The sequence below is a fragment of the Gorilla gorilla genome, chromosome 5 (assembly GCF_029281585.2).
Source record: "Gorilla gorilla gorilla isolate KB3781 chromosome 5, NHGRI_mGorGor1-v2.1_pri, whole genome shotgun sequence".
Classification (NCBI taxonomy): Eukaryota; Metazoa; Chordata; class Mammalia; order Primates; family Hominidae; genus Gorilla; species Gorilla gorilla.
The window spans coordinates 94,234,541-94,248,805 of record NC_073229.2 but is presented as its reverse complement, the minus strand read 5'-3'; the positions used below and the strand labels follow the sequence as shown (position 1 = coordinate 94,248,805).

Sequence of the window (14,265 nt, the reverse complement as noted above, 5' to 3'; positions counted from 1 at the left end):
TGGCAGGTACCAGGGGCATGCACCAGGCTGGATTTCTGAGACATGAGATTTTCCAGACATTATTGCAAATACTCAGTTGGAGAACCTCATTAAAGACCGCCAAATCCTGTAGTTGCGTAAGAAGGCTTGAACTGAATACTAAGGGCAAGCACGACTCCCGAAGGTAGAAGAACTGGGGTACGTAGGCCACAGACTGATTCTAAAGCTGCAAAAATTACTGTCATTGTTAATTTTTTAAAGCTGAAGCATAGGGAAAATTTGGCTTTGTAACACTGAATACTTTAAATAATGTTCCTGTTTGTCACGCAGGCAATTTAGTGACCTCTTCATGTTTTATCCCCTGATAAACCAATATCCTTTATTCACTCTCGTAAAGAAAGGGGTAGAGTGGTTTAATAAGATGTATTACTTTTCTTTAAACAAAGATGAAACATTTGTTAAGCCTGATTCTCACTGATTCTTGAAAACTGCTTTTTTAAAAGAAGCATTAAAACAAGTCATTTTTTGTACCTATGATTTCTCTAATCACTTTAGGTGGTCCTATTTGAATATAAATGATACTGTAGGGTTTTTCTCTTTTTCCCCACAAAAAGAACTACATTTTGAAATAAACTGGCCACAGTAATACCAAAAAGTGGTTGGGAAGCCACTTTGATCATACAAAAATCAAGAAAGAAAAATAACTTCAGAAGGTACACTGAGAACAGTTGTTTGAGCAGAAAGATGTGTTTCCAATTTCTTTTGGATAAATTTGTACTAGTCTTTTGATACATTGATTTTATTATTTTAGCTGCAGTGTTTAGTTATACAAGAGGAGCTTTGTGATTTTAAACTTTAGGTTCTAGAATCAACTCACCTAGGTGTGATTCACAGCTCCAATGCTTAGTACTGTGTGACTTTGGGCAAAGTTTTTTAACCTCTTTATGCCTTACTTTCATCATTTGAAGTATGCAGGTGATAATAGATGACCTTATGGAAACTTTTTATGGATTAAGTGTGTAAATACATGTAAGAGACTTAGTGCATAGCATAGCTAGTACTTGCTTGAAGATCTGATCTGTTGTTTCCCATGACAGGATCAACCAAGGCACATGGAATTGGGGCTGATTTGGAAACATATTTTTAATCCAGTTTTTTAGATATTCTTCCTCTGTCCTCAAAGCTAAAATACTTACAGGTTCTCCTTTTTGTCCTTTAGGGCCAACAGACCCTGGAAATCCTGGTAGTCCAGTTTCACCCTTTCAAGACAAAGCAGAAGAGAGATTTTGCAGATGGTTAGAGAAGCATTATTGTGACTGTCAGATACAGAATGATTGCTTGCTCTCCTGCTAACTATACAATTTATCTATTAGCATCCAACAGACAATGTAAAGTTCTGAATCTACTTAGGCTATTTTTATGATAATGTGTTTGTCAGTACTTCCCAATGGCTTTATGTCTTTTAGAAATCCATATATTTCATTATGATACTTAAATGTAATGTGACACAAAGTTAATTATTTTTCCAGGAAAGAATATCTAGAGGAGAAAGATTATAATTTTGTTCTGGTGTGCCAAAACCAATTTTTTTGTATGTGATCTCAAAGACATCAGACTGTTTAACTGGCACAATAATCCAGACTCATTTTATTTCAGGCACTTTTTTCTTTGTTTAGGTGGGCAGAGTCAGTAGTTATATGAAGCAAAATGAGTCTCTCAGCTGTTTCCAGGGTTTATAATGCTACTTAGATGATTGGCTGTGGGCAAATAAGGCATTCTTGTAGATGTGGTGACAGCAGTAGCTTAGAAATGTCTAAGAGGTTCTGGTCAAAAACCTTGAAGAGAGATCTGTATGTGACATATAAAGAGTGTTTTTGGAAAATATAATTTGAGAAGTAATACTTAAAGAAAGGAGTTATATCACTAATGAGACTTCAGAGGAGTCTCAGCATTGTGCATCCTTTTAGTGTTTACCAAGATCTCTGAATACCTACACAATTCTTAAATTAAACATAGTCTCTAGAAGATATGTAATGCTGATTTTTTTTCCCCTAACCTCAAGAGCATTTTTGCAAGATGATGTTCACCATTACATTTCTGAGCATATACCGTTTTCGCCTACCTGGCCTATTTTTTTACTTCAAAAGAATAAATACAGAAAACATAATAAAATAGAATACACCAAGCCTTCATGTACCAGGTACCCAAAATGAAAGAAATTAAAAATTTTACAAAGAAGAAATCCCCTATATTTCCTATTTCCACCCAGAGGGAGCCACTCTCAAGAATTTAGTATTTATATTTTCAGTTTATATTATTGTACTTTTACTGCATATGTGGAATCATAAACAATATATTACTGAATATTTGAAACAAATTCCATAAATAGCTTTATCTCATAAATAACATACTATGACTTGTTTTTTCCACTCAGCATTGTTTTTAATATCCATCTCTATTGATACATATGATCTCATTCATTCATTATAACAGATGAGTAGCATTCTAACATGTTAATAAACCAGCGTTTATCTCAGCCCCACCAACGGGCACTTTGGTTGTAATCAGCTTTTCTCTATTATAAACAAGGCTGCACCGAACATCTCTAATCCTGACCCCTGTGGATGTGCCTAACTGTTCATTTTGAAGCCTCAAACAGCTACCAAAAAGTGCTTCAAGTATAAATTTACTACAGCCCTAAAATCTTCGGCTTATTTTTATATGTATATCCTAATCCATGTCTTGTGATTTTCTGTAATGGATAGACAAGATCATGTTTGTATTAATTAGTCTTCTAGATTTATGGAATATGCTTTGTTAAATTTAATCTTAATTTTACTAAAATTTTAAAACCTCATGTGATAGTATAACTGTGGAACCAGCCCAAACAGGGCCTACTCTGTTGATAACAAAATGTCATTACCTTTAAGGTATAACAGAGCCCAAAACTGCAAGTCATGCAGCCTAGGCACGCATAACAGAAAAAGCTTTGACTTGTAACAACAGCTGGAACCAACAATTCCTCCCCTTGGGTGGAACCAAGAAGACCGGGACATGACCAGAACCTGAACTCTTTCAGAAGCATGGAAGTCCATTAGCCTGGAATATCCAGAGCAAAAATCTGCCTCAATATACTTTACCATAAATGGTCAAATTTGAAGCTGTCCAATCAGATCCTGCCAAACTAACATCCCTAAATCCCGTCCCTTGCCCTCTGATCCCTTAAAACTCGCCCCAATCCCCAAATCCAGGAGGCAAATTTAAGCCCAATTCCTGTCTCTTTGCTGGCTGATTTTGCAACACAATCTTTCTTTTCTGAAAAGCTGGTGCCATAGTTATTGGCTTCGGTGCACAGTGGGCAGTGAGCCCATCTACTTGATAACAATATTGTAAAATACGTATTTGGTCTTCGTCCCAGTTTTCCTGGCAGACAACTCGTAAAATCCTTGGAATCCCCAAAGCAATAAGTGTCTTTTTGTATGTTAATGAGTTGACTGGTAGCTGGCAGCCCCTAGGTAGCTTCGGGATTGGGCTGGTCACCAGAAGGACCAAGGCTTGATTACAGTCTTTTCAGCCTCACCTCCAACCTCTGGGGAGGGGAGAGAGACTGAAGGTTAACTTGGTCGCCAATGACAAATGATTTAATCAATCACGCCTACATAATGAAGCTTCCATAAAAACCACAAGGACTGGGTTCAGAGAGCTTCTGTAGAGCTGAAGTTTAGAGGTTCCTGGAGGGTGGCATGACCAGGGAGGGCATGGAAGCTTGGAACCTTGGCACCCCTTCCCACATACCTTGCCTTATGCAGTTCTTCATCTGTAAACTTTGTAACATCCTTTATAATAAACTGGTGAGCGTAAGTAAATATCTCCCTGAGTTCTGTGAGCCATTCCAGCAAATTAGTGCCGTGGACGGGGTCATAAGGACCCCGATTTATAGCCAGTTGGTCAAAAGCACAGATAAAACAACACGGGGCTTTCGATTGGCATATGAAGTGGAAGGCAGTATTGTGGGATTGAGCCCTCAATCTGTGGGATCTGTTGCTACCACCAGGTAAATAGTGTCAGAATTGAATGGAATTAGAAGACAATCAGCTGGTGTCTGTTGCAAAACTGATTGCTTGCTTGCTGTGTGTGAAAAATTCACGTATTTGGTCATAGAAGTATTTTGTGCTGTGAGAGTTGATACTAGGAAAGAAGTGTTTGCTTTTATGACTCACCTCAGTACTAATTTTTTATACCGTTAGGCTTTCAGCTAGTAATAGTAAGGCCCTGTTGGAGAGCCAAGGAACCAAATGGATAAGAAGCCAACTCGCAGACCTGTCAGTACAAATATTCTAGAGCAGTGTTTCCCAAAGTTCAGTCATCCACATCCCAACTGTGTAATATTCGCTAGCTATGTCTACATACCACCTATATATAAGTAGCTTATTTTTTTCTCTGAATTCACTCACATTCTTAATTTAAATATTCAATATGCCTTTTGAAGCAGTATCCATCAAATTTAAAGTTTAGTGTGCTGGATACAGGCTTTTTCCTAATTCAGAGGAAGCTACGTAAGTATTGTTTTTTTCTATGGTAGTACCTAAACATCCTGTGTATCATCAGTCTTATTCTTACCACATTATAAGAGAAGCCATTTTTTTCCTAGACATAGTAAATTATATTCAAGGTAAGGCAAGGGAGAAGTTAGGGGATACATTTAGGAACAAATTGTTGTTGGTTTGATAGAGAAAATAAACAATTAGCCTTGTATAGGCATTAGGGTGTACAGAGTGACCTTCGTGTTACCCATCTGGTAGGTGCTACAGTCTCCATTGTATAGGTGTGAAAGAAAAATATGCCTACTAGTTAGACTTGCCTAATAAAATAAAAGTAGAAAGCTGAGAAGGAGGCTAGCAATTGCTTGTAAAAATCAAATCTGCCAATATCAAAGGGGAAGGGGAGGAGAATGTACATGGTGAAATAAAAGTAAGTATATTCATAGCTGCTCTACAGGTAAACAGGGGCAGGACAAAAAAGGGGTTGCAGTCCATCTTTCCACATAGTCGTTGGATGACATTGGGCTGGAAGGAAATCTTAGAGACCTCTTTCCTCATAAAATTCTGCAAGCAAAAGCATTTTCTACCTGAACCTTAGACACATATGGGTTTGTATTTTTTATTTAAATTGAATGTTCAGTGATTTATCACTGTAGAGATGAGTTGAAACACAAGTGATGAAGTTACTTTGCATTAGGAAAGACTCTCCTCCAGTTTGACACTTTCGATGCTATTAGCTTGGTGCTGTAGTGACTCCACCTTTTCCCTGACAGTCTTCCTCACAAGACACCTGCTATTTTCTCAGGAGTGCTAAGATATTCTGATATTTTGCTCTACTGTCTCTATAAAGCAGCAGTTCTTCTCAAGTAACTTGCAAGTACATTATCCCTTCACCACATCCTGTCAGTCTCAGTCAAGCCACAGAGCAGGGATCATTCATTTCCACACTGGTAGACTGGTCATGTGGATGGTCTCCTTGGCCATTTACTGCAAGTCGTGGTTCTCCCTGTATCATAGTGTTCTTGATACAGGATGTGGCTGCTAAACCAGGGGTGATTGGTATGTATATTCCAGTGCTATTTGTGCTTGTCCTGGTGCTTCATTGTAGTGTCGGATTCCAAAGGGTTGGCTCTTTTAGTAATTCTATTTTGCTGGTCAGTGCATTGAGAAGTAGCATATTATAAAGGAATGATGAATCACTTATGCGTTTAATTATTCTTCTGGTTAAATATTTTATTCTACAGCACAAACTGAGTCCCTTCTTTGTCAAAATTATGGTGGGAGATACAAAGATGAGCAAGACCAGGTGCTAAGAATGAGAACAACAATTAATCCTCGAAAGTGCTAAATGAGACCTCATGAGAGGAAGGAAAGATTGAGATGGGTGAATAGAAAAGAACAAATCTTTAGTGAGGGCTTTATATGTGTTTTAGTTATTGTGCTTTTGAGTAACTCCCTCTTATTTAATTTTAATCCTTCTATCAACTCTTTGTGTAGATACAATTCTGCCCATGGTGTGAATGAGGAAATGCATACTTACAGAAATGAAGTGGCCTTCCCAAGGTGACCTAGCTGTTAATGCCACAATCAACTTTTTGTCCCAAAGCTCATGCTCTTCCTATTACTCAGTGGTTCTTAGCCCTGGTTGTGTATTAGAGTCATCTGAAACACTTTTAAATAGAGATAAGACCCCTACCCCAAATCGGAGTCTCTGTGGATGGAGCCTGAGTGTGGGTATTTTGTCAAAGCTTTCCACGTGATTCCAATGTGCAGCCAGGATTCAGAAGCACCGGGGTTCGCCACAGGTGCAACAGAGAGCTGTGAGAACAGCTTGATGGAGCTTTAAATTTTCACTGTGGTGACTTACATTATATTAAATTACATTATAATTTTAAAAACTAATGTATTGATTCAGAAGAGATACTAAGTAGACTTGCATAGGTAGAGTTGGTTTCACTCTTCCAGCAACTGCTATGCTCATGTTTGTGTTTGGTTGGTTGTTTTGAGACAAGGTCTTGCTCTGTTGCTCAGGTTGGAGTGCAGTGGTGTGATTATAGCTGACTGCAGCCTCTACCTCCCGGCTCCAAGTGATCCTCTTGCCTCAGCCTCCCTGGGAAGCTGGGACCACAGGTGTTTGCCAGCATGCCCAGCTAATATTTTTAATTTTTGTAGGGATGGGGTATCACTATATTGTCCAGGCCGGTCTAAATTCTGGGCTCAAAAGTTCTTCCTGCCTTGGCCTCCCAAAGTGCTGTGATTACAGGTGCGAGCTACCACCTGTAATTTTTGTTTATTTTATGCATTGTTTATTGGCAATTTCCTGTTAATCACGCTTTTTAAAAGTTTTTTTATGTGTCTCTTTATATCATGTACTGCATCAAGTTACCTGTAGACTCTTCTATGTTATTTATTTGAGTGAGAGGAGGGAGCAGTTACGCCACTGGCTTTTCCTAATTCTACTTAAGATTCTGAAGCAATTAGAAAAGATTTTGAGCAACAGAAAAGGCCCTTAGAGTTTGAAACACACCTGTTTTACAGAATCAAATTTCTCATCAGTGAGGTCTTAAGAATGTCTAAGTAACATATGTTTCCTAATGAACACAGCAAAACAGAAGCCAGCTGTTTTGTTTCAAGAAATGAATCATCATTTAAATACTTTAAAAGTCACAACACTCTTCTTTGCTCAGCTGTCCTATGTGACAAGCTTTGTGGCTTTCTTTTCCTTTTTTTTCCCCTTAGCCTGCATATGTCCAGAAGTCATTGCTTAAAATGTAATGCGTTGGTTATGGTGGCGTATGGTTTCTGTTAGCTATTAGGTTACAGGAAATAATGTTAATGTACTAGCAATAAAATCTAACTCACACAAATGACTTATCATTGCTGTGTAATCAATTTTTGGATGTCTTTTTCAGAATGTCAAGCCTTTATTTATTTATTTAGCAGAAAATTTCATTTTCAATCATCAATCTATAAGAAGCTCCTAGTTTCTGGTGAGACTATCTTTTAGCAGTAACTTCTGGTGATGGGTGTACGACTTTTTGAATGGATTGGTTGCACTGATTTATAAGACACAGAAGTCATATTTTCTTGGATTCATGTCAAAATCCCCTGCCCTCAATCTAGATAATTTTTACAGGTGAATGAATGAAAGTAGCATTCACAGGCCACATTCCCTCAGAGTATTTTCAAACTACTCATCTCTGCCTGTAGATTTAATGTGCATTTTTTTCTGACAATGGCACATTCACATGGAATCCAAGGTCATTACAATTTCAGAATCAAACAGGAGTGAAACATCTTATTGAATGGGGAAGTGAATCTGTCATCTTTACAGCTATGATAATTAAACCTGCGAATGACAAGGGGAATGCAACGGAAATTTATCAGTGTCTTAATTTTAAAACTATTTTGAAATAATTATTTGGTTAAACCACTACTGGACGGTATAAAACCCCACCAAAAATGGCTGCCAGGGCAGCTTATGTTTTGGTAATTAGGAAGACACAAAATAGTGAGCCTGGGCTTGAGGCATTTTGCCAAAGGGGTCTTCAGATTGTTTTTGCCACCTACACGGATTCACATTTAATTACAAAACAAGTCTTGTGTCCTGATTTCATTTATCTTATTACAGTAATTTCCCCTTGATATGTTCTCTTTCTTATAGCCAACTGCTACTCAGCAGTCCTTGCTGGACCCTGAAGCAGATTCGAATCCTACTGCCTGGTCAGGAGGCAGGCGGAGGCCCCTGCCCACTGCAGGCTGGACACCCTCCCAGAGATGCAACCCAACTGCTGCCAGGGGGCTGCCCCCTACATGGGAATGTGTAAGTCCGTATAAAATACTGGGCCCTTCTATTCACTTTGAAAATCTGATTACTGCCGGGTGCAGTGGCTCAAGCCTGTAATCCCATAACTTTGGGAGGCTGAGGCAGGTGGATCACCTGAGGTCAGGAGTCCAAGACCAGCCTGGCCAACATGGTGAAACTCTGTCTCTACTAAAAATACAAAAATTAGCTGGGAGTGGTGGCATATGCCTGTAATCGCAGCTACTTGGGAGGCTGAGGCAGGAGAATCACTTGAACCTGGGAGGTGGAGGTTATAGTGAGCCGAGATTGTGCCACTGCACTCCAGCCTGGGCAACAGCGCAAGACTCCATCTGAAAAAAAAAAAATCTGATTACCTTGTCTCCTTTCAGGCCTCCAGCTTCATGTTCATCATTTCCCTAGGGGTGAAAAACAATTTAAAATACAAAAGAAAAATCCACTAATTTTTAACACATTCAATCTGTAACAGTATAAGCAGTCAGATAATAGTTCTGTAACTGCTTTTTATGGATACTAGGTCATTTGTGCAGACATCTTTGTCTCTCTCGCCTGTTGTTAAATATTCCTGTTAAATATTCTTCTAAATAATTCCAGCTTTGGACACCCCATGCATCTTCTTTGTGACTTCTTAAGGAGATTGCTTCTGGAGAAACATCACACCTCTGGGGATAAATACTCACTACTCCAAATCCACATCTGGCCACTTCAACTGGCCTCTCCATGTATCTGAGCATCTCTGATCTGCTCTCCCTACTCTCAAGTCTTCTTTATTGTTCTCAGACCACTACATTAGACTCTACAGTCATTGGGCAAGTGACCTTGCCTGCAACTACACTGAAAAAAATGCAAGTTCTCAGGCACCACTTTTTTTATTTTATTTTTTTCCTTTTTGTGGAGAATGGTGTCTCACTATATTGCCCAGGCAGGTCTTGAACTCCTGGGCTCAAGCTATCCTCCTGCCTCTGCCTCCCTAAGAGCTGGGATTGCAGGCATGAGCCACTGCGCCAGGCTTCAGTAATCACTTCTAATTCCTGCCAATGAATGTACCAACCCATGTGCATGCACATCTGGGTGTAGTTAATGAGCTGTCTCATCTCTTATCATGGCTGTTTCCTCTATAAATCCTCTGATTCCCATGCCCTCTGCCTTCTTAGGAGATTTTCCTTATTAATGTTACCTATTGCTATCAGGTGAAATTGGCCAATTAGGTAAAGTTAAGTAAAATGTAGCTAAAATTGGCCAATTTCTTTAACACTTCTCTTTCTCTCTCTGACTACCTACCTATTTTACCTTCTTTAAACTTAACACACAAAGAGCATACAGTTCCCCAGCACACATTTCCCTTAAGTTACTCTCTTTCCTCCCATTTCTGGACAATTTTCTCAAAAGGGTAGTTAGTGCTTTTTGCGTCCACTGACCAAGACAGCCTTAATGTTTCCCTCAGCTGGAATCAACTTTGGACAGGCTTGTTCCTAATTCCATACCCTGATCTCTCTTTTTTGAGACCAATCGCTTTAGAAAATCTGTATTTGTAAGTTCTTTCACTATCCCTTTGAGATGTAAATCTTTCTAAAAGCCTCCTGTTAGTTTTACAATCTGGGAACGTCTTTCTCAAGGACCTGGGAGCCATCCCTTTAAAATGTAATCATGGAGAAGACAGTGCCACTATCTTCCAGGCTCTGTGGGAGGGTAGGAGCCTAACTTCAGCCTTGTGCCAAGTTGTAAACCTTCTTCCTGTCACAAAGATATGAGAAAGTTTACTCTTCCTTTGGGTAAAGCCAATTAGCAAACACAAGGAAGTGTGTTCTCTTTCTTACATCAATACTTAAAAACTCTCCTGAACTTTGTTTCAGTGGAATTGAGCTCAGACTAAGTCTGCCTTCTCTCTCCTATTGCAATAGCCTTGAATAATGTCTTCCTTGCCTGTTTAACTTTGTCAGGTGCAATTTTTTATATGACACCACTTACGTAACTCCTGTTTACTCCTAAACACATATGTATTTGACACTGGCCCCAATCAGTCCACTGATGTGGCCCTCTAATGTTAATAATAGTATCTTTGCTGCTTACTCTAATGGACTCTTCAGTAATTGAACTTCTTGCTATACTTGTCACTCTCTTGGCTTGTATGATAGCTTACTCTCCTGGTTTCTTCCTATCTCTGTGACTTCTTCTTCCCTCATCTGTTAGAGGCTGGATTTCCTCAGGATTTTCTTCTTTGTGACTCAACACTTTCTCCCCAGCACTCTTATTTACCTTTGTGGCTTAGGTAATATTTACACAGCCAAATTTATAAACCCAGCATATACTTCCCTTAGGAATTTTAGACCCGTATATCTAATTTTCTACTTGATGTATGTACTTGTAAATTCTAGAAGCAATTCATACTCAACAAGTTTAAAACTGAAACAAAAAATGCAACAAATACACATATATGAGAGAACAAAATAGAGTTACATCACGCTGCTAATATGGTTTAGTACAGAAGTGGGAGAAAAAGAATCAGTTTTTTCTAATGTATCTCTGCAGTTTTTCTTGTTAAATTGAGCAGGAATTCCATTCTACAATTGAAAACAATTAAGGAAAGAAAGAAAACCTGAACTCTTCCTCTCTGAGTGTCATTCTCAATACCACTTGATTTGGCTGTGTCCCCACCCAAATCTCATCTAGAATTGTAGCTCCCACAATTCCCACGTGTTGTGGGAGGGACCCAGTGGGAAGTAATTGAATCATGGGTGTGGGTCTTTCCTGTGCTATTCTCATGATAGTGAATAAGTCTCATGAGATCTGATGCTTTTATAAAGGGAAGTTTCCCTGCACAAACTCTTCTGATGTCTGCCACTATGTTAGACGTGCCTTTCACCTTCCACCATGATTATGAGGCCTCCCCAGCTACATGGAATTGTGAGTCCATGAAACGTTTTCCTTTTGTAAATTGCCCAGTCTAGGGTATGTCTTTATCAGCAGCATGAAAACAGACTAATATAATCACCCTCATCCTTATTCCTTGTACATGATCAGTCATCCAGTTTGGTTGACTCTGCCTCCCCAAATGTTTTCTCTTCTCTTAAGAGACAGAGTCAACCTGCCTATACCCAGGCAGCCCACCATCATGTCTTGCCAGGATTGCAGTGAGTCTCTAACTGGCCTTTTACAATCCACTCTTGCTTTCCTGACGCACATATTCTCTATATAAGATCAGAGAAATACCTTCAAAAGACATTCTGGCCTCCATTTCTCAAAACTTTAATATCACCATCAAATCTCTGCATGACCTGAACTCATTTCCCTCTCCAGCATCATGTTGGCCACTCTTCTTCCTCAGAAGTTTCAGCTGTCATGGTCTTTTTTCAGCTCCCTAAACTGACCAAGGTCATTCCCATCTCAGCCTCCAGATCACCACTCTTTGCCCTCACCTTTTTGTCTGGCCAGAAACTAGTCATTAATCAGGTCTCAACTATTATGAAATGCCATTCATGAAAGCCTCCCCTGGCATTAAATAAATATCTGTTGGACAAATGAGCCAGTAATCTCTAATCATGTGGTTTTTCCATTAAGGTTATTTTTCTGATTAAAAATACATGTGCTGATAGAAAACCTAAAAGGTACAGAAATATTCAGACAACAAAATATACAGAGGTACCCATTCAGATCACTATTGCTATAGTTTGAAGTGAAGATGGCCAAGGAACCACCAGAGGCTAGGACAGAGACCTGGAAGACATTCCTCCCTAGTGCCTTTGGAGATAACGTGGTCCTGACAACGCCTTCATCTTGACTTCTGGCCCCCAGAACTGTGAGATGATATATTTGTGTTGTTTAGGCCACTCAGTTTGTGATATTTTGTTGTGGCAGCCCTAGCAAGTTAAAACATAATATGTGGGCTAGGAAAGCTGTGCTCACTTGAAAATAAGGCCTAAGGCTGGCTCAAAGCCGAACCTCTTAGTTATCTGCAAAAAACCATTTCACCAGCCACAAGTGTGGAGGGTCATGAAAGGAAGGGAAGACTCAGGTGAGTTGGCGGGCTGTCTGTAATCAAACCAACATCTGAAAGTCCATATGTCTGTGCCTAAGTCCACAACGTTCCTCAAAGCCAGTGGAGCCTGGGGCACAGAGAAGGAGAGCAATGAAGTCAGAACCTAAACTTTATTTCTCAATCTTCTGGGCCCAGGAAGGTTGCCTGCAGTGTCTCCAAGGGAGCCAACACTTTATATGCCATCGTTGGGTTTAACTCACTGCTTGGAAAGGCCTTGTCTATTGGATTTTGGATAAAGGCTTTCTGTCCTTTCTAGTCTGTGGATATTAAAGTGAAGTTATGATTTAATATGTGAAAAGAAAAATAGATTATTTTGCTAGCAAATGGGTTTTTTTTTTTGGATCAATAATTTGGAGAAATGAATACAAGAGTTGGTTGCTGGGAGGCACAGCATAAATCTCCAACAGCTGAGACCGAGTGTGGTGATGTAAGATAACACAACTCTGCATTTTCAATATGGAGCTTTAAAAACAACATCAAATATAAAATCCACCAGTACTTGGCCTCCGCAGATAAAACGTATTTTTTTTTTTCTCCATCTAAAGTGTAGTAAGGAACTGTGGGTCTGATGGCTTCAGTAGTTGACAGAGCCTATCAAATTTTTATTAAAACCCCCAGAGCTGGAAACAATGAAGTGCAGTTTACTGGAACATGAGCAGATTTTCCTTGAGGGGAAGAATATGCTCAGCATTGTTGCTTCTTTGCAAACAATCTTGCAAAATGGGAGCAGCTGTTTTGCACATTATTTTTGTGATAGAGAGAGAAATCTACCTTTTATTCTTTGCATCCATAAGTGGGCATGCAAAAATCCACATAAACACACTCATATCCATCTTCCTGACCTCACTCCTTAGGCTGTCTCTCTATTCCTCATTTGCTTTTTTTTTCTTCCTCATTTGCTTTTTTTTTCCTTCTCCATCCCTTTTTTGATTTGTGCTGTGAGGAGAGAGGGTTTCTTATACCTGAGCTTCTCCCTCCAGATGACATAAGGAAAACAGCAGAGCAAAAGATCGGTTCCTATATGGGGGCCAGAGGGCAAGTGAGGATCCTGGGACCGGAAAATGAACCATGGGCTCTCTGAGCTCGGAATGAGGAGGGGCAGTTTATGAGTAGTCTGTTACTCATTCTCCCATGGGTAGTTGCTTCAGCAGAATCTGGGCTGTGTGACCGTTGAAGCCACTGTGAGTTGAAGAGCTGAGGTCTAGGGCTCCAGTGCAGACATCACATAAATCAATGCCAATTTAAAAGGGAAGATTATTTTAACCTTGGAGTGTCACTTGCTATGTCTCAATACATGGTCCATTATTTAATCTCTAGGAAGGTTTCACTCAGGCCCCACTTCTCTGTGCTTATTTGCTACAGTCAGACCATCCGGCACACTACAAATTGCAAAATGAAACAATCTCAGTGTCCAAAAACATACAGGGGTAGGTGGTGGAGACAATGCCAATGGAAAACATGCATCGTGCTCATCACAGCACATTTGGCTTTTCCCTTATGAAGCTGAGGGCGAGAAGAAGGTGGTTACAATACAGAAGCATGGGGCAGTGTGGGTGCTGGGAAGGTGGGTCCCACCACCTCCATCCTTCTTGGTGGGGCCTTGGTGTAAGGGCTCTAACTACTCCCAAAGGAAACAGAATAGAGTGTTTGGTAAGTTATTGTCTCTTAATTCACAGATGGATCTAAAGCCTCTAATGCTAAATGGTTATAGTGCATCATTTGGGATAACAGCTATACTCCTTTCTCTTTATCCAGTCATATTCCAGCTTTAAAGTCACATTTAGAGAACATGTGGACTAAATACCTGTGAGCCTCTATTCTGTAATGGCAAGAAGAATAACTAGGGTTCTTTTAGGTGAGTTAATAATTAAGTTCAAAGTACTGGT

General features: G+C 39.6%; 1 protein-coding gene across 1 annotated transcript in view; it reads right to left on the bottom strand.

Moving 5' to 3' along the window:
• Positions 1-14,265, bottom strand: part of COL19A1 (collagen type XIX alpha 1 chain) — a 337,557-nt gene that overhangs the window by 68,392 nt on the left and 254,900 nt on the right. Inside the window, exons 18-19 of the mRNA XM_063707696.1 lie at positions 8,700-8,741; positions 1,176-1,238 (exon numbers count right to left, since the gene is read on the bottom strand). Of these exons, the coding sequence (XP_063563766.1) occupies positions 1,176-1,238; positions 8,700-8,741 (105 nt within the window). The remainder of the gene's footprint in view (positions 1-1,175; positions 1,239-8,699; positions 8,742-14,265) is intronic.